At 47.0% G+C, this 17,433-nt stretch overlaps 2 protein-coding genes across 3 annotated transcripts in view; one reads left to right on the top strand and one right to left on the bottom strand.

Annotated features, from left to right (window-relative positions):
- Positions 1–273: 273 nt before the first annotated feature.
- On the bottom strand, positions 274–6,840 carry SIX4 (SIX homeobox 4). The gene is made up of 3 exons (XM_074149846.1): positions 5,969–6,840; positions 3,691–4,379; positions 274–1,070 (listed from the first exon to the last, which is right to left on the bottom strand). The coding sequence occupies exons 1-3, from the start codon at positions 6,838–6,840 to the stop codon at positions 274–276; spliced, it is 2,358 nt and encodes a 785-aa protein (XP_074005947.1).
- A 414-nt stretch (positions 6,841–7,254) lies between these two features.
- Positions 7,255–17,433, top strand: part of MNAT1 (MNAT1 component of CDK activating kinase) — a 141,092-nt gene continuing 130,913 nt past the window's right edge. Inside the window, exon 1 of one of the 2 annotated variants that reach the window (XM_074149844.1) lies at positions 7,255–7,881. In XM_074149844.1, coding sequence (XP_074005945.1) covers positions 7,793–7,881 — 89 coding nt within the window. In that variant the 5' untranslated portion in view covers positions 7,255–7,792. The remainder of the gene's footprint in view (positions 7,882–17,433) is intronic. The other variant, XM_074149845.1, reaches the window with a different exon arrangement.

The raw sequence follows: 17,433 nt of genomic DNA, 5'->3' as shown, positions 1-17,433 counted from the left end.
GCTTGGTACTTGTCCTGGCATTTCCTTTCTCCTTTAATCAGCTTAAAAGAGAATACTGCATGCAAACCAAGTGTGGCAACCTAATTCCATTGCCGGCCATTCCTCTGTACATCGATTCAGACCATTCAAATGTTCTTCTGTTTTCTTTAAATGAAAAAAAAAAAAACAACCCACCAAAAAAACCCCAAAAACCAAAAAACAAAAACCCACTTGGTGCTTGTTAGGGCCTCAACAGGAGACTTATCTACTAAAACAGAAAGCAAGAAAAAAAAGTTACAAGTCTTGCATATCTTCATCCATCTGAACTGTCTGCAGTTTGGCAAGTTCTTTTTTGTCTGTTTCCAATTCTTCACAAACTGTGTCAACCATGTTGCTCATAACATACTTGGATTTCGAATCCAGCATCATTAAATTGCTGGTTGACTTATTCTCAGAATTAGGTAAGAAGTTCTCTTTGACGTCAGGTACTGCTTGCAGGACTAACCTGTGCTCTCTGACAAAATCTTGATGTACTTGTGCAGAGGGATGGCTGACACGGTCTCCACTTGTAGAAACTATTTCGCCAAGCGCGGGCTGTGCCGTAGAAATGGACAACAGATCTTGACTGGTAATGAGGGAACAGTTCTGAAGGGTTGCATAGTTAGTGTTGCTGATAGATATCACAGTAGAGGTACTGGTCACGGGCAATGACATGGACTGGCTCTCCGAGATACCAGAGTTCAGTTCTGCAGCACTTAAAAGAGTTGGTGGTGTGAGGGAAAAATTATGCGAGGGCGTTACATTCACTAACGAGGAGGCCAGGGACTGGAGTCCTCCGCTGGATAGATTTTCAGAAGACATGTTTACATTTAGTTGCGTGTTCTGACTGACTGGCATCAACTGAGAAAACACAAGGCTTCTTTCTAGTCCTTCTTGCTTGACAGAGCCTACTGCCTGGCCTGAATTGGGAACCGTGTAAACGACTGCACTCGGAGTGAGGGGGCTGAAGAAAACCTTTCCTTGCTGCACTGTTGAAGACTCAGTCGTAAAAGTTCCTCCATCAGATGTGCTGGGATTTACTGAAACATTACCTGGAGAAAGGGAAGCAAAAGAAAGGAAAACACGTATTACAGCTGGCAGAGAATTGTGCAGGCATTTTGTTAAGACTTTTTGGTCTTTTTTATGTTTGTTGTACACACATATGCTGATATTCCACAGAACGGCGTTGTTTATAACAGGTGAGAGAAAATTTGGTATGAAGAAATAAAACCATTAATAGAAACCTGGATGCAGTCCTGAGTAGCATTCTCTAAGCAATCCTGCTTCAGCAGGGGAGTTGGACTAGATGATCTATACGGTCCCTTCCAACTCTAAAAAAAATTCAGTGAAATTCAGTGAAACTGCTTTTAGAAAGAAAAAAAAAAAGTTCTGGTATATTAGGTAACTTTCAGACTCTTATTAAGGGGCAAACAGTCCCCAGCCACGTGATTAAAATGAATGTGTTTTGGCTTTCAGTAGTTGCCACCACTCAATTTCTATCTAAGAATAGCAGCATGAAAAGCTATTAAAGATAGTTCAGTGACAGACTACAGCTTGTGTGTGGGAACTGGAGACACGTCACATGAAATCCACTACTGCTGGGCAGAGCCGACTTGAGTCAACCTGCAAAGAAAATATCAAAATCCAGTAACTTCTACCAGGTTAACTAGGCAGTGTGTCAAGAGCTCAGATGTTATTGCCCTTCACCTTGCTTTATCACATATTTCTAAAAGCGTAACCCTACCACATCCACCATGCAGTGTAAAGTGCACCCAACGACTGCCTGCCCTTGCTGAAAGCCATGGCACAGCTCGCGTGATGTCGTAGCTAGCCAGAGTAAGAAGCAGCAGCCAGAGATGACCTTAACTTGGTTTTACTAGACATGCCATGTAAGCTGTCGTTATAATAATTCCTAAAATAAGGTATACTGACTCTTGCGACTGGGTCCCCTTTCAAACACTTCTCTTTCTCAAAAGCAGTTTAATTTTAAGGACCTACAGTTGGAGACACCTGAATTTTTTTTGGAACAGCACTGAAGACGCATTTCTCACTTGGGGAGTATTTTAGCTCCCTATTAATTTCCATTAATCAGTGATGATTTTTTGGAAGAAGTTACTCTCATGGGTAAACTGAATGAATAAAGCGAGGCAACTTGAAGTTACCTGGCAATAAGATATCATTTACTGCAGCTTACTTAAGATAGCCTGCAGTACACTTCACTTAGAATAGGCAGCCAGCTATCGCTCCCTCTCACGTTAAGACAAACAAAAAGAGAAATCAAAGCAGCAAATACAGATCTTGGACTTTTCTCTGTACCAGACTAGACATATGGTGGACAACTCTCCAGTGGCAACTGTTGTGGTTTTTTTTTTTTTAAACAATGGGGAAAACGTTCAGAGAGGAACTTACTATGAATCTTAGGACTTTCAAATACAGTAGTCCCGTACTACATAAGGGACCGAACCTTTTCACCTTTGCTGGCTGTCAGTCTATGCCTTGGAATACATGACTTAAAACAGCTTTTGTGATTGGAGGTGGTATTCAGACTAAACGTCTTCTCTTTTTCATCTTGGTTAAACTATGTACCAATAACTGCCACTGACTGCAAGTGCCACATTATAGGATCTTGTAATTTTGCACCCATTTAAACTGTGTTTGTATGGCTTCATTGTTCCTCCCTGTATTACTTTAACGCCAAGAATAATTCACTCCCTATACACATTAAATTCGAATAAGCTGACATGAGCACAGTTTGATTTTTCATTATAGTACTCACAGCTCCTGAAAGCAGAGAGATTCATTCAAGTTTAATCATTTTCATGATCAAAGATACAGTGGCTAATGAGTAACAAAGCTGTTTGGTTGTGCTTTATAACTGACCTGCTTCAAAACAAGGATCCAGAACTAGGCTTGCGCTCCCTGGAATTCTTCCGGGCTGGCCCCAAGTTTCAGTCTATGGTATGTTAAGACAAACACTAAAGAAAACTTGGGGAGGAGCCTGCACACTTGGCACATGAACCTGCGATGACATATTTCCCTTGAACTGAGGGCAGTTTATCCAAATACCCTTGCATTTTGTATCTGCGAGCTATTGTGTATTTCTATTGTTTCCCTGCAGTTTAATCTTTCTTAATTATAGACAGAAAATGTATGAGTGTAACTGCTTCGTCTTGTTGTGTCTATAGTAATTTAAAATTCATTTTTATGAAATGCTTTGGTTAAAAAACGAAAAAACCAAAACAACCACCACAAGAACAACAACGATAACTATTTCCAGCTGCCGCAATTTTCATTTTTATGAATCTTCTCATTAAAAGAATTCAATGGCAAATGGAGAATATTTTGAATTACTGAAACGTGTAAAATTTGCAGATATTTGTGAAGATTAGTCTCACAGGCTTCTGAGAAAAGCACAAGATGAAAGAGGTGTAAAATACCAGACCTCCTTCTCTGCTCTTAGCAGAGGGGCTCAGACTCCTGTAACAGTACGCCCACGAGCAGAACCCACATAAAGGAAGGCACAAAGTAGTATTTGATGTACTACTGTGTGTGGCTGTGGCTGAGATACAATCCTAGTACCTTTGAGGATAAGCACCACGGCTTCTAAAATGCTAAGTGTGCCGGATCCCAACTTTTTCTCGTACCTCTTACTGTAAGAGACAAAACTTTTACCTTGTGAAGCTGCCACAGAAACAGGAGGCAGCTGCAGAGAAGAAAAACCGATGCTTCCATTCAGCAGCTGGCCATTTGTTCCTGAATTGGGGATCTGGACAATGCCATACTGGTTTATTTGGACAGGAGCAGTAAAAGTAACTACGGAGCCTCCATCTTGGGAAGCAGCAGTTTGTACGCTTTCCCTTTTCACCTCTGAGCTCGGTATCAATCCTGGGAACGAGACCGGGATGTTGCTGGGGCTGAATGTGGCTGCCGTGGCATTGGGGACAGAAGCCTGAACAAGTTTGAAGTCCTTAACATCTTCTGACGAAGATGACAGTATGTCAGTAATGGAAACCCCATTGCTCACAACACTCGACGTGGTTTTGGGTGAATTTAAGGTAACCGTCTGCGAAGCCCCCATGCTGAGTCCATTGAGAATGACACCGTTGGGTCCCTGAAGAAAAGAGCTACCGTTGAGAAAGACGGGAGAGGTACTGGCAGGCACGAGGTTTCCGTTCAACAAGACGCCAGATGAGCTCAAGGCTATTTTAGTGTTTCCGAGCTGTTGCATATAGACGGGCTCCATGTGGCTGGCAAGGCTGAGGCTGGTAACACCATCGGATGAACTGGGGAGCGGATGAGGAGATAAATCCTCCTGGCCCTTACTGGATTCATCTTCTGTGCTAGGGTTGCCATCTGACTCACTACGGGAAAAGATGGAGAGATGACACTGCATTACTGTGGTGGGCCAGCCAGCTCCGCACCAAGGGGGAACTCCTTGCTTTGACGCAGTTTGTGAGAGTTTCCCCCGAATTATTTTTTTCTGTGATTTGCCCATACAAGGCACTTCAAACCAATTTAAAGTCAAGGGGGAAGATTTCTTAGAAAAGGACACATCAAACCAGCCGCTCGCTGAGTAGAAACTTTACAGACCGGGTTACATATGTGTAAAATAAATCTCCTCTCCCTGCTACCCGTCCCAGGCGACCGAAGGGGACTGCCTGGGGCCCCTCTCCGCCGGCCCAGGGCGCCCACACGCCTGGGATGGGCCGCAGCCATTTGGCAAAGGGCTGGGCGGCAGCCGCGGGAGGTGAGAGCAGGCCGGGAAGCGCCGCCCGACCTTCCCCGGCCTGTGCCCGCCGCCCCCAGGACCCCCGCCAGCCCCGGGAAGGGGGGGGGACGCCCCGGCGGGAGCCGGGCCCGCGCTGCCCCCAGGTGCCTCAGGCGGTGGGGGGGATGGGAATGGAGGGGAACGGCCTTTGTGCCGCGCCCCGCGGGGCCGCCGCCGCCCCTGCCCGGCCGAGCCCCTCCGCCGGGTTTTTTTCGCTGGCTGGTCCGCCCTCCGCTGCATTTTTCGATCCCTCCCTCCCTCCCCCCCTCGGCCGCTCGCCCTTTGATGTGTCCCGCGGAGAGGGGGCCGCGGCGGCACAATCGCGCCCTTGGTTGAGAAATGCCTTGGGGCCCTCCGCCGGCTTTTTTTTTTTTTTTTTCCTCTCTCCTTTTCCCTCCTTTCCTTCCCCGCTCTTTCTCTCCCCTCCCTGCCCCAGGAAGGGGGCGGGAGCGGGGAGGTCACCTCCACCTGCCCGCGTCGCGGCGCCGAGCCCCCGCCGCGGCCCCCTCGGGATGAGGGCGGGGTGGAGGGGGGGAAGCCCAGGCAGAGCCCCGGGCCGGGCGCGGGCGGAGGCTCTCCCGCCCCGGCGGGGAGCGAACGGCCGCGGGGCGGGAGGCGGAGGCCTGCGGCGGGGCCGGGGCCGGGCCCGGCGGAGCGACCGCCGAGGCCCCGGCGCGGCCAGCCCCACTCCCCTGCTGAAACCCGAGCCCGGCCCGCTCCCGAGTCAGGTTTCAAAACAGAGCGAGCGGCGGGACCCCACACCCCCGCACGTCCTCCGGACGCCGTCAATGATTAACTCTGTCAGGCGCGACAATTAAATAAAAACAAGGTGTGTGGGGGGAACAAACAACTTCCTTACCCACCCCCCCCCAGGCCCCGTTCCGCGGAGCCCGCCGCGCCGCCGGCTCCCCCGGGCCGGGGGGAAGGGGTGGCGGCGGGAGAGGGGGAGCGCGGGGAGGTGGAAGGGGGCGGCGGGGCCCGGGGAAGTTTCTCCTCGCCGCCTGGCGTGCCTGCGTGCCCGGGCCGGGTGTGTGTGTGTCGGGAACGCGGGAGGGGGAAGGAGGGGAGGACGAGGCGCAGCGAAGGTAAGCGCCATGTTTGCAAGGGAAGAAAGAGCCGGGAAGAGGGAGGGGAAGGCAGGCCGGCGGGAGAGGGGGGCGGGGAGGAAAAGTTCGCCCTCACCTTTTGGACTGGGTCTCGGAGGGGTTGCGGTCCCGCTGCCTGCGGTTCTTGAACCAGTTGCTGACCTGGGTGAGGGACAGCCCGGTGATCTTGGCCAGGTTGCGCTTGGCGGCCGGCGAGGGGTACCGGTTCTGCATATAGAGCTCCTTCAGCGCGTTGCGGGACTTCTCCTTGAAGCAGTAGACCGTCTCCTCGCCGTCCCAGATGGTCCTGGGCAAAGGGTATTTCCTCCGCAGCCTGTACTTGTCCACCGCCCCCAGGGGTCTGCCCCGGGCTCGCTCCGCCTCGGTGTAGCGAGCTTTATACCAGAGCTCCTGCAGAAGCGGGTGGTTGGAGGAGTCAAAGTTGTGGCTCTCCAGGATGCTGTAGAGCTCGGCGTAGATGCCCTGGTGGAAAGCCACCAGCGCCCGGGCTTTCATCAGGCTCTCGTTGCCACGTAGCAGATCGCTCGGGGGCAAAGACCACAGGAACCTGGCCAGGCGGTCCAGGTTCCCACCTTGCTGCAGCGCCTCGCACACGCAGGCGACGTGGTCCGGGGAGAAAGCCAGGGGGGTCTGTGAGGAGGAGGAGGAAGAAGAAGAAGAAGAGGAGGAGGAGGAGGAGGGAGAGGAGGTAGCGTGGTGATTCCTGGCCAGGAGTTCCGTGTGGAGCAGTACCTGGTCTGCGGCTCCCTCCTCGCCGGCGGCAGCTGAGCCTGCGTGCTCCATGGGGAACGGGGCAGCGGCGGGAGGGGGCGGCGGCGCGGGGTTGAGGGCTCCCGCCGCGGCCCCGTCCTGGGGCACCTTGCTGGCTTCAGAGAGGATTTCCATCACATTTTCCTGCTTGATCTCCACCGAGCTCGTGATCTCGTCCGTGGGGGAGGCAGAAGACATGGTTCGGTTTGTTTTCCTTTTTTTTTTTTGTCTTTTTTTTTTTTTTTTTTTCCTTCCCCCCCCGTCCCCTTCTCCTCCTCTCCCCCTTCCTATCTCTCTGGAAAGTCCACTCCTCCTCCTGCTCTCGGCCGGCTCTAGCCGATCAGGTTTCGTCCCGGCCACGCAATAACCATTAAAGATAGCTGCTATAGCAAAGTAGTGTAAACGGGCTCCTCTCCGCAGCTCCCCCCAACGTGACTCCTCGCCCCGCTGCAATACTATATGGCACCGAAGCCTGCTGGCCCGGCCGCGCCCGCCCATTGGCTGCGCCGCACCGGGGGGGCGGGGGCTCCCGCGTCTCCAGGGCAACCGTCAATCAAGCGGCCCCGCTCAGCTCCGCTCCCCTCCCCTCCCCACCTCCACCTGGAGCGTGGCGCCCCGTCGCAGGGACGCCCCCGAGGGGGGCGGCGGCGGTGGGTCCCCTCACCTGCCCCCCGCCGCGAAGCGCCTTTCCCCGGGCGGGGAGGGCAGAATTAAAACTCTCAGGGTGCGAGGCGGTGCAGCCGCGGTTACCCGGGCTGAGGGACGGCACCTCGCCCGGGCCTGGAGCGGGGAAGCCCGCTGGGGAGCTGCCGGCCCGCAGCGGCCTCCTGTTAATTAGTCATCGGGCGGCAGCGGGCTCCCCTCCCCGTAACAACCGCATCTCTCGGGCGGGACGGTCTGCCCCTCACTCCATCTCCCTCCGGGCAGGTGCTGCCCGGGGCGGCTCGTACCTGCTCGGCCCGGTCGCCCCGGCCCTCCCCGCCGCCGGCTGGCTCTGCCTGGGAAGGGGAAGGGAGCGGGCCGGGCCGGGAGCCGTGGCGAACGGAACGCGCGGGGCGGTGGGTGGTTGCCGGCGGGCCGCTTTGGCGGCGGCACCGCACGGCGGAAGGCGGAAGGAAGGTGCGGACGGAGGGAGGGGGAAGCAGCGGCCATGGATGATCAGGGCTGCCCGCGGTGCAAGACCACCAAGTACCGCAACCCCTCCTTGAAGCTGATGGTGAACGTCTGCGGGCACACGCTGTGAGTGGGGCCGCCGCCCCGCTTTGAGGGGGGAACGGGCGCGGTGAGGGGAGGGGCGGCCCCGCCCGGGGCTGCTCCTCTGCGGGGGGACCGGGCGGCGGGGCCTGAGGGGAAACGGTCGCTCCCCCGGCCCGGCGGGGCTCCGCCAGACCCGGTGCAGGTGTTTGCGGAGCGGCTCCGGGCCCCTCGCGTCCCCTCGTGTGTCTTTCCCGGGGGCAACCAGCGGTTCCGCCGGGGGCTGGGTCGCGGTGTGGGGCTGAAGCGCTGCTTTCGGCCGCTTCTCTGCAGTTAGTGACTCGGGGCGACGCGGGGCTTGGCGTGTCCGGTACCGGCTCCTGTCCCGAAGGCGTGTGGGGTTTCGGGGTATGGAACGGGGAACGTAGAGAAAAATACATTTCTCACCAACTTAAAGGTTTCTCATTTGTATTTAATACTGTGCTTGAATAACTAAGGGGAAAAAAAAAAAAGGTGATTTGTGTTATTTTTTTTTTGGCGTGATAATTCTCCTGAATGGGGAATGCTGTGTCTGAAAGTTTGATGCTGTTTGAAGTGTTGTAAGAACATCCTCTGAACCGGTGCTGAGGGTGCTATTCGCTCATTCTGTTCTTTTTGTTTTTGGTGGTTTTTTTTTTTTTATTTTTATTTTTTTATTTCTCCACAAAGCTGAGCACTTAGATAATTCTCACAACTGATCTCAGTCATACTCTGAACTCATTCACTTTCGGATCTGGAGATATTCCTCAGTGTGGAAGTTTTAAAGGCTCTACTCTAAATCCTTTCTACATGCACGCGACAGAAGCCTCATGCTGCAGCAGCAGCCCTTTCTGCTTGGTTGGTTTGTTTTCTTTTTGTGTCTTTTCATCTTTCCTGTGATACATATATCTTGAACTGTTAAACTGCGTGTGAATTATGTTCCAAAAACACAGCCTGAAAGCTTTGCTGTACTTGATGTAGGTGTTGTAAAGGAGCAGGGTAAAGGAACTGGATTGCAACAAAGGATTTGTGTTATTTGTTTTAGAAAAAAGCGTTAGTTTTCAGCCAGTTCCCTGATCCTCTTCTCTGCAGCCATGCAGGGACTTCTGTTGCCGCGAGGGAAAGCGTGTGGGAGAGCAGCAGATAATCTCCTGGTAGTGCCCCTGTAGAAGAGACAGGCAGCAGGCACCCCGGTGACACTGGCTGTATAAAAGTGCAGTGTTAGCTGGAGTTCAAAAGGTAATGGCTGCATTTAGACAAGGCTGTGCAGCTTTAAAATGATGTTTCTATCTTCTATTTCAGTAAAGATCAAAGGACAATTGATTTTGATCATCTTCTGCCTTCAAGCTTCTCCAGAGTCACTTCCAGCAGAGGACAGCATGTTTCAGTTTGCTCTCCTGCTTTGGCTCTCATTATTTTTTGTTTGTAGCTTCGCTTCGCTTGAGAAAATTAGTCATGTTTTGTGGTTTACCGGGTCCAGCTGCTGACGCCTTATTTGGGGTTGATGTCTCTCTCTGTCTTGCTTTCCTTGTTTCTTCCCATCTGCAAAAGGACTGCCTCTGCTTCCTCCAGCTCCCACAGTTCTGCATTTGACAATCAGTAGCCTGGATCCGTGTGGCCCTGGATTGCACCAGCCAGGTATCTCTGCGGGGTGCTTGCCAGGAGAGGGCTGTGCTGACCCACCTAGATTTGCCTTATCTGGACTCAGCAAGGTCTGTTAGTCCCTCCTTTACCTTCCCAGCAAAGAGTCTCTCTTCAGCTGAGCACCACTGCTTTAAAGCATGTGTGTATGAGGGTAAAGTTGAAGTCACCGTGTAACTAGGATCCCTGGATTTCTTTGTTTTTGTTGTAAGCAAGGACTCTCTATCTTGACGTAGTTCAAGTGGGTCACTTTTCCTCTGTAATACCCTTCCAATAGCTCCTTTAAGGTTGTGTTTTTATTATTATTTCCATATGTTACAGAGCCTTCATGCTGGAAGTAATTTCTTAATAATGGTTAATAAAATCTCATAATAACAGATCTAGAAGCTGGAAGGTCAGATGAAGCATCTGTGAATGAAATAAGAGGGGGAAAGAAGGGAGGTAATTGGCATTTGTTCTTTAATAAATTCACAATGTTTCAGGCACAAGGAAGGAATGTCTAACTAATTCTCAACGCAAAGGAGTTAACATAAGTTTCCGATGGAGATTTACCCTTCTTAGGCAATCTATTCTGATAGCTTGCTGTTCTTACCATTGAAAATAGTTCTCCTAATTTCTTATCTAGATTTATTTGCTATAGTTTAAGCATTTAAAAATTCTAACGTGCATTTTATACGCTTTGTGAACTCTTTATTACACGTCTTCTGCAGGAATGTTCAGATGTTTTGGGAGCTTTCTCTTTGTTGTCTTCCACACTTAAATCCTGTTTCTTCAATCGTGTCTCTTCAGTGATTTTTTTAAAATATTTTTTTTAATATACATCTGTGGGCTGTTGTCATTGCTTTTCTTGAGGCTCTTTTTTCACTTGGTTTACATTTTTGTGGAGCCCTGGAACTGGACATAGTGCTTCATCTGAGTCCTTACTACAACAGGCAGAGTCAAAATTACTTCTTGTGCTTTTCTTTTGATTCCTGCATTTCATACATCTCAGTAGGACAATAAGTCTTTATGTATATTTTATTTTTTGTGGTGGTATGTGTGATTTATGTTCAGCATAAACCGCAGATTTTGTAGCACTTTACTGCTCAACCTCTCTGGGCAGAAAACTATTTAACCTTGCCTTCCATGCTGTGTTATGCAGCTGATTATTCTTATGTGTTTGCTCTGTCAAACTGCATATTATTTCAGGTGACTTTTGCACTTGCTTCAAGTGACTTTGGATTCTGAGTCCTTTGGTCAAAGCGCTTGTAACTGTCCCAGATTATCCTCTGTTAATTTAAAAAAAAAAAAAAAAAAAAAAGAGAGACTTTTCTGTCTCGGCATGTTCCAATGTGTAATTTGTGGACAAGATGTTGTCTGGGAGATCTTGAAAGTTGTTGGCAGCAAATCCTTGCTAAGTAGCCTTCCCTACCTTCCCACCCCCCCAATTACTGTTTGTAAGAGTGGAGAATACTAAAAGATTAGAGCCACGCGAACAGGCTTGCCACCTATTTTCTCTTTGCCTGAAATAATGGTAACTTTTCTCTGGGTATGGTTTCTAATCATCTCTCAGTACTTCAGTATGTACCGTATTTGTTTAGATTATATGACCGTCGATTTAAGCATGTCAAAAGGCCACTTAAACCAAAACTATATTACCTCTAGTTGTAGTTTCGCTACCTACATTGTTACTGTGTCATTGGGGGAAATTATATTAATTTGATATGAATTGCTCTTAACAAATTGTGTGTTGGATTTTATCTGCTTCATTATCTGAAATATGCAGGAGGTAGGTCATTTGCCTCATTATTTAGGCAGCCCCAGCATCTTCCCAGGGGCTGACAGTAACCCTGACTGGTCTGTGTTTACCTGTGTGTTCTGTTTCCTGCTCTTTAGAGGCAGGTGCTTTTGCCCTTTTCAGGCTGCTGGAACTTAATGCAGAGAGCAGAGATGATTTTTGATAACTGCCTTTGTCAGTTTTCAGGGGTTAAATATTATGTCTACTAGATTTGAAAACCTTGAAGTACTCTTTTAGTGCGGTAACCCCTAGTCCATAGGTTTATGGAAGCTTATTAAGTTGTCTGCAGGAGTATATTGTCTTTATCATACTTTTCTTTTTGAAGTCTGCTGGTAAATATGCATGGAAAAATTCAGAGTCTTGATTGACTTTGTTGGCTCAGGAGGTTTGGAGCAACTGCTCTAACGCATTTCCCAGTTCTGCCCTGTGTTCTTGTTCCTTTTGCTGCAATATGAGTTACATGAGGTGGTTAATCCATCCTAGTGAATGAAGATCGGTGCAGAAAACTCTCCAAGTGCTTTGGCGTTGTCTGTTAGAGATTTTCTTCCCACTGAATAGTGGGTTAACGCACTCCTGCTGTAACTGCTCTTTCTTTCACTGCAGGCATTCTGAAGGAGCATTTTCATGTTACCGTCAGTGTTGCCTTCCAGTAGTTGCTTTGACCTTTCCTGTTTCGTTAACTGTGCTGTTCGCTTTAAGTGACCCTCAGTGATTTGATTTGCACTTGTGTGAAATATCTTGAATTTCAAATCATTAGAGATCCTTTACTTAGCTGAGATGATTTGTCAGTGAGCTTCAGATCTTTCTTCTGGGTTTCAGATAGCTTGTGGTTTTACCATTAGTTCATTTTCTTTATTTTGTGGCTCTCTTTTTTTGCCCTTCTGAAGAATTGCGAGAGTTGCCTTCTTACGCCTTCTGTCAGCCAAATTGTTCTCGCTTTCACGCTCTTAACCAGTTCCTCCCCTTTGGTTAGAATGAAACTAGAAGAGCCTTCCTTTTATAATTTTTTTCTTCTTTCTTTTTTTTTTTTCCCTCTTTTCACCTCCTATAGAAACAAAGTTAATCTCAAAGTATTTGAGAACTTGTTTGGCCAAGTGTGTCCTGTTTGTTCCTCCTTTTTTGACATACATCTGCAGTGAAGGTTCCTCTTGCTATATGAAGTCCACTGCTTTGGAGGCTTGGCTGGTTATTCTTCTTTTCCCCTCTTCATTAATTTAAATCTCTATCATCTGGGGTAGATACTTTGTGTTAGAGTATCTCTCTTTTACTGTCACTTGGATCCTGCCAACAAACTCATTCTAGATCTTAGCCCCAACGTATGCAGATGGCATTTCTCCTCCCTTGTGTCTCTTCCTTTGTCAGTGTGCTTGGCACCTCACAGCAGAACAACCCGCGGTGGCTTTCTCCTAACGCTGCTTGTTGGCCGTGTTCAGTTCCCCTGTGGCCAGTGGGGTTCTGGAATGTGTTCCTGCCTGCTTGTGGCAGAGCAGGGGTTAGTGTGCTGATAAGCACAGCAGTGCTGTGGTGGAGATAAGGGATAGGCAGATGAGTGCCAGAGGATGAAATCAGGCATTGGGTCTCAGCTGTAAACATCCTTCAAGTTGGGCTTCCATTGCAATTTATTCCAATGGAACCATGCCAAGCCTTACAAATATGGGAATGTTTGGGGTTTTTTTAGGGGGAGGGGTTCCTAGTTTTTTGTTTTCCTTGGTTATTGCTTCTTTACCAATATCACCAAAAGTGTAATACCGTGTGGTTTTGGCATTAGAGTAATGGGAAACAAGCCTTTTCCACTATAAATAATCCCTGTCACTGAGAGGGAGGATGATAAATTAGCAGTTAAAAGTTGTTCTAGGATGGAACTTAGTATGGAAGTGCTCAGTTCAAGAATAATTAATGTCTTTTAAAGTTTATTTTCTTAAGTATAACAGAAGTTCAAGGCATCAGATACTTGACTTTAAAGATGCTCTTGTGCAGGGGAAGGTGTGTCTAATTATGGAGCAATGCTTGATTAAAGTTCCGTGATGCATTAGTTTCTACGGTATACCGATGGCTTTGCCTTCTTTTAAAAGTTCACTCTCAAGAATTATATGCAAAAGCCTTTGTGCACGCATTACAATTTTTGATTATTCAGATAATTCCTAATGTCTTTTCTGAGTGTACAGATGCTGGGTGTGTGCTTGCCAGTGGAGTTGTAATCCACCTGGCTTCATTTGAGACCATGAATTGTCTTTTACTCTGCCTGCTTGGATTTCATTGCCTGTGTTGAGTTTTAGGAGGCAGGTTAAGCGTATCCCACTGATTTACTTACATAAAGGGGAAAGGAAATGCATCCACCGAAAACTGCATTAAAAGAATGTTAGGGTTGTTACTGCAAATGGGACTGGGTAAAGAAGTTTACTGTTGGCTGTAAACTTGGACCATATGGTCTGCAACTATAAGATCCAAAAGTCTTAGGTAAAAAAGGTAGTTAATTGGGGCTGCTGCTTCAGCTTTGTTGTCCTACTGTCTGCTGTAGGGAGGAGGAGGGAAACTGGTATGTCAAGCTCTTTTTTCAGAGTCAGTCCTGCTATTCCAGCTACCTGTGACCCATCCTGACTTGTAGAGAGAGGAAACGTAGATATCTGCAGACCAACAAAAGCAAAGAAAATCCTTTTCGTCCCCAGTGTTGCACCAGATGTTGTGATGTCTCTTCCCCATGCTTGACATCTCTGGGAGACAGAGACACAGGTACAAGAGCAGCCTCCACAGAAAACCGATGGGCTGCTGCCAGTGTAGTGGTTTTGGGTTTATTCATGTACTGCTGCAATCTCTTAGGTAGTAGTTAATGAACTTGCTCTGTTACAAATTTTTCTGGTGCATTTTCCTGTCCACAAGAGACTTACAAAAAGGTGTCTAGGCTCCTTATTATATTTTTTTTTTTCCTTTTTCTCCTTTTCCCAGAGGGATAACTGTTTATTTCTTGCTTAATATGTTAATAAGGCATCAAAATGAAGACGGCATAACACCGCTTATATATCTAGGCCCAGCTTTGAGTTGCTCAGAGGAGACATCAATTCCCCGAGTTGTGTTGTGGGTATTCTGTATCTGTCCTGCATCCTGTTACAGCCGTTTCAGGGATTCATTAGGGAGTAAGCACATCCTATGAGAACTCTAATTGCGGTGCTAACGGCTGCTAAAATGAAGAAACAGAGGTTTCATTACTTGCATATTTATTTTAATGTTGGGAGTGTTTGGAGGTTTGAGTCTGTCAAGTTCCCCAGGAGCTGGAATTAGGAACATCCCCGGTGAATTCAGGGGAGTGGGATCTCATGCCAGCATGTGGGGCTGGAGTCATTGGAAAAGAGTTTGGAATCTTCTTGTTTAAACTTCTTCCAAGTGAAAGGATCACTTGGCTTCCTGCTGCATTCTTCTCTGCAGTGTGGTTCAAGAAAATGCCTTTCTTATAAGATAGGGGGGAAGCCTTGGAGATTATGGAAAATAACATAAAACTGTATTTCAGCCAGGTGAGTTTGAGTGAAGAAGTCTAACTAGAGGTAGGCAGTGAGGAACTGTCAGACCTGCAATTTTTAAATCGAGCATGTGGGAATTAGGTGCTTAAACTCATATTTAAATTTTCTTCAGCAATTATTTTTTTTTCTCCAAGTACAGTATCTTAAATGCAAGATATACAAGGACAATGATCAGGGCTGTTCATTTGTAACATAAAGGTTGGCTGTGATGTATGTGATTTTTAGGCCACCATATTTCTGTTTATACAGAAGATGAGGTGCAAGCTCGTAAGTGCGAACAATATGAGAAGTGCTGGTTGAACCATTGAAACGTGCATGTGGATGCAGGACTTGTGAATAGGCAGCAGGCACAAGGGAAAAAAGTCACCAGACTCTGGTACTTACTGGACCCTTGTGGGAGTTGATCCAGTTTGCTAACCTGGCTGAAAATGAGCAGGTTTTTTGAGTGTGGTGGTGTTTCTACAGGATTAGTGAGTTGAAGTGGCTTATGAATGGTTAGGCATCAAAGGTGGTGCAAGGTCATCTGTAGCAATGTGTGTTCGCAAGGAAGGTAGGAGTAGGATTGAAGGAAGGACGTTCCTCTGCAATGTTAATTTAGCTTGCACCATTTTGTGAAGCTGCATGCTTAAAAAGCTGGCTTATCTGGCAGAGCAAGTGCTCTATTTTGTCTCTTAGGCTTCTAGTTTTCTTGCTACTCTTGCCAGATCACATCTCAGATTAGATTCCTGGGTAGTAGATCCTTACCTACAGGAAAAATTTAAGGAGTCTTGGTGGACTAAAGCAGATTGTGACTCCATATAGCTAAAAATCTCAACCAGAAGAGGAACTTTGGTCCCAAAAATATCTGCTTTGCTTTGGGGAGATAATATGTTACCTAGTTTTCTTTATTGTCATTCCCACCAATTTACAACTGAGAGAATTTTCTTAGTTTTTTTCTGGGTGGGTTGGGAGACCCATCAGGAAGGTTGTTAATCCTATTTGTCAGATGTACCACGGGAAGTTGGGTTAACTGGTGCTTGTTTGAAATGGTTGCACAATCATGGCCTGTCTGCATCCTCAAAGGAAGAAGCAAAATTACTTTTTTTTTTTTTTAAGTGGAATGTATTCCCTCAGAAAGCAAGCTTTCTCCTGACTTCTTTGGGAATAAAAATCTAGGTCATCTTTCTTCTTTGTCTTTTTGGAGTTAGTCATGTTTTTATTAATTGGGATTAGATGCTCTTTGGACTCTGTTCCATCCCATTACTCTTCCAAAGACTCTTTGAGTTAGTCATGGGAGGTGATTAAATCATTGCTGAAATACCCAAGAGGTTATTTCCTTCTGCCATCTAGTTTGACAATGAATATTTGCTTTTAAATTTGGCTCTGCATCATGGTCTTAATACTTCTGATGCAGTGGTGTTAATGCTTCAGTTACATGATTCTTTTGTTTTAAAACTGACATATTTAGAAAATCTTTTCTTTTCTCTGAGCTATCCGTTGGCGTGCCTGCTTAGTAATGCTACTTGTCTGCTTAGCAAAGCCTGCAGAACTCTATTCCTCATTGCTTGTAAGTACTTTTTCAGAAATTTAAGTTGTGGTTCTGCTCTGAGATGGAACCTTGGCAAAAGGAAAGCTATCGTTTATAACCTGCATCTCCAATCAGTCAATTGAAAAGTAAATTCTTTTTCCTTGGTTCTGAAAATTGTCTGGCAAAATCTGCAGCCTGAGGTCCTGAAAATGGCTAATGGGTTTGGGTACCCAGTTTGAGGAGTTTACCCTTTTTACCGGGTAGCGTTTACTACCATGGTAATGTTGAACGTGGTAAATGTCCAGTAAGGTAATGGTCCAGCACTGGTGTGGTAAAAGTCTACGGTTAAAGTGCTTCTCAAAAAGAAGGCAAATGCAATAACCTTTTAAACAATTTGATATTAGGCTTTTTTTTTTTTTTTAATTGCATCTGCTGCATTATAATTCAAGCTAATAATTCTGTGGGTTTGTGAGGAAGAAGGATGTTGACTTGCTCCTATGTGGTTGCATTAGCTCCCAAACGCTAATAAGTGATATGCATGGGTTTAATATTTATGAAATTAAGCAACCATATTCCTGAGGCATTTTAAAAAGCAGGTCTCAGTAACTGTAAATTCTCCACAGAAGGGATCTGAAAGTGCCCTCTTGGAGTACTCAGAAGTTGCATTTGTGTGTGCTCTTTGGTTGGGACTGTGTTTGTTTTGTTTTTTTTTCCTCAGGTCAACTGAAGGTGCAGTTTGAAAAAGAGCTAGGTCAGCATTTTGGAAATGGAGTATTCCAGTGTTCAGCTCTGGTTAGGAAATTAAGAAATAAAAAAATTTTCCTTGATATTACCAGGGTGTGCGACAGGCAGGGTGCTGAGCTTGTGCTGGGGACGCTTAAGTTTCATGTTGCTGGTTCCCTCTTTGATTTAATGATATGCAGGAAGCAGTGGGTGTTTCTTCACAGAAAGGCCACTCGGGCTGTAATAAAAGTTGTAAGTATTAGTCCAAAGAGTGAACTGAATTTTATGGTGATGTCTACTTGGTTTTTCTTTTTTAAAAACTGTTTTGCAAGAATTACATTTGACAGGACCAGATCTGACAGAACAACTTAGCAGGAACTGCCTCTATACATGACAAAATTAAACTTTAATTGTTATAG

The sequence above is a fragment of the Numenius arquata genome, chromosome 6 (genome assembly GCF_964106895.1).
Source record: "Numenius arquata chromosome 6, bNumArq3.hap1.1, whole genome shotgun sequence".
In the NCBI taxonomy this organism is placed as follows: domain Eukaryota; kingdom Metazoa; phylum Chordata; class Aves; order Charadriiformes; family Scolopacidae; genus Numenius; species Numenius arquata.
The sequence above is the reverse complement of the archived record's forward strand: the minus strand, read 5'-3'. Positions and strand labels throughout refer to the sequence as shown.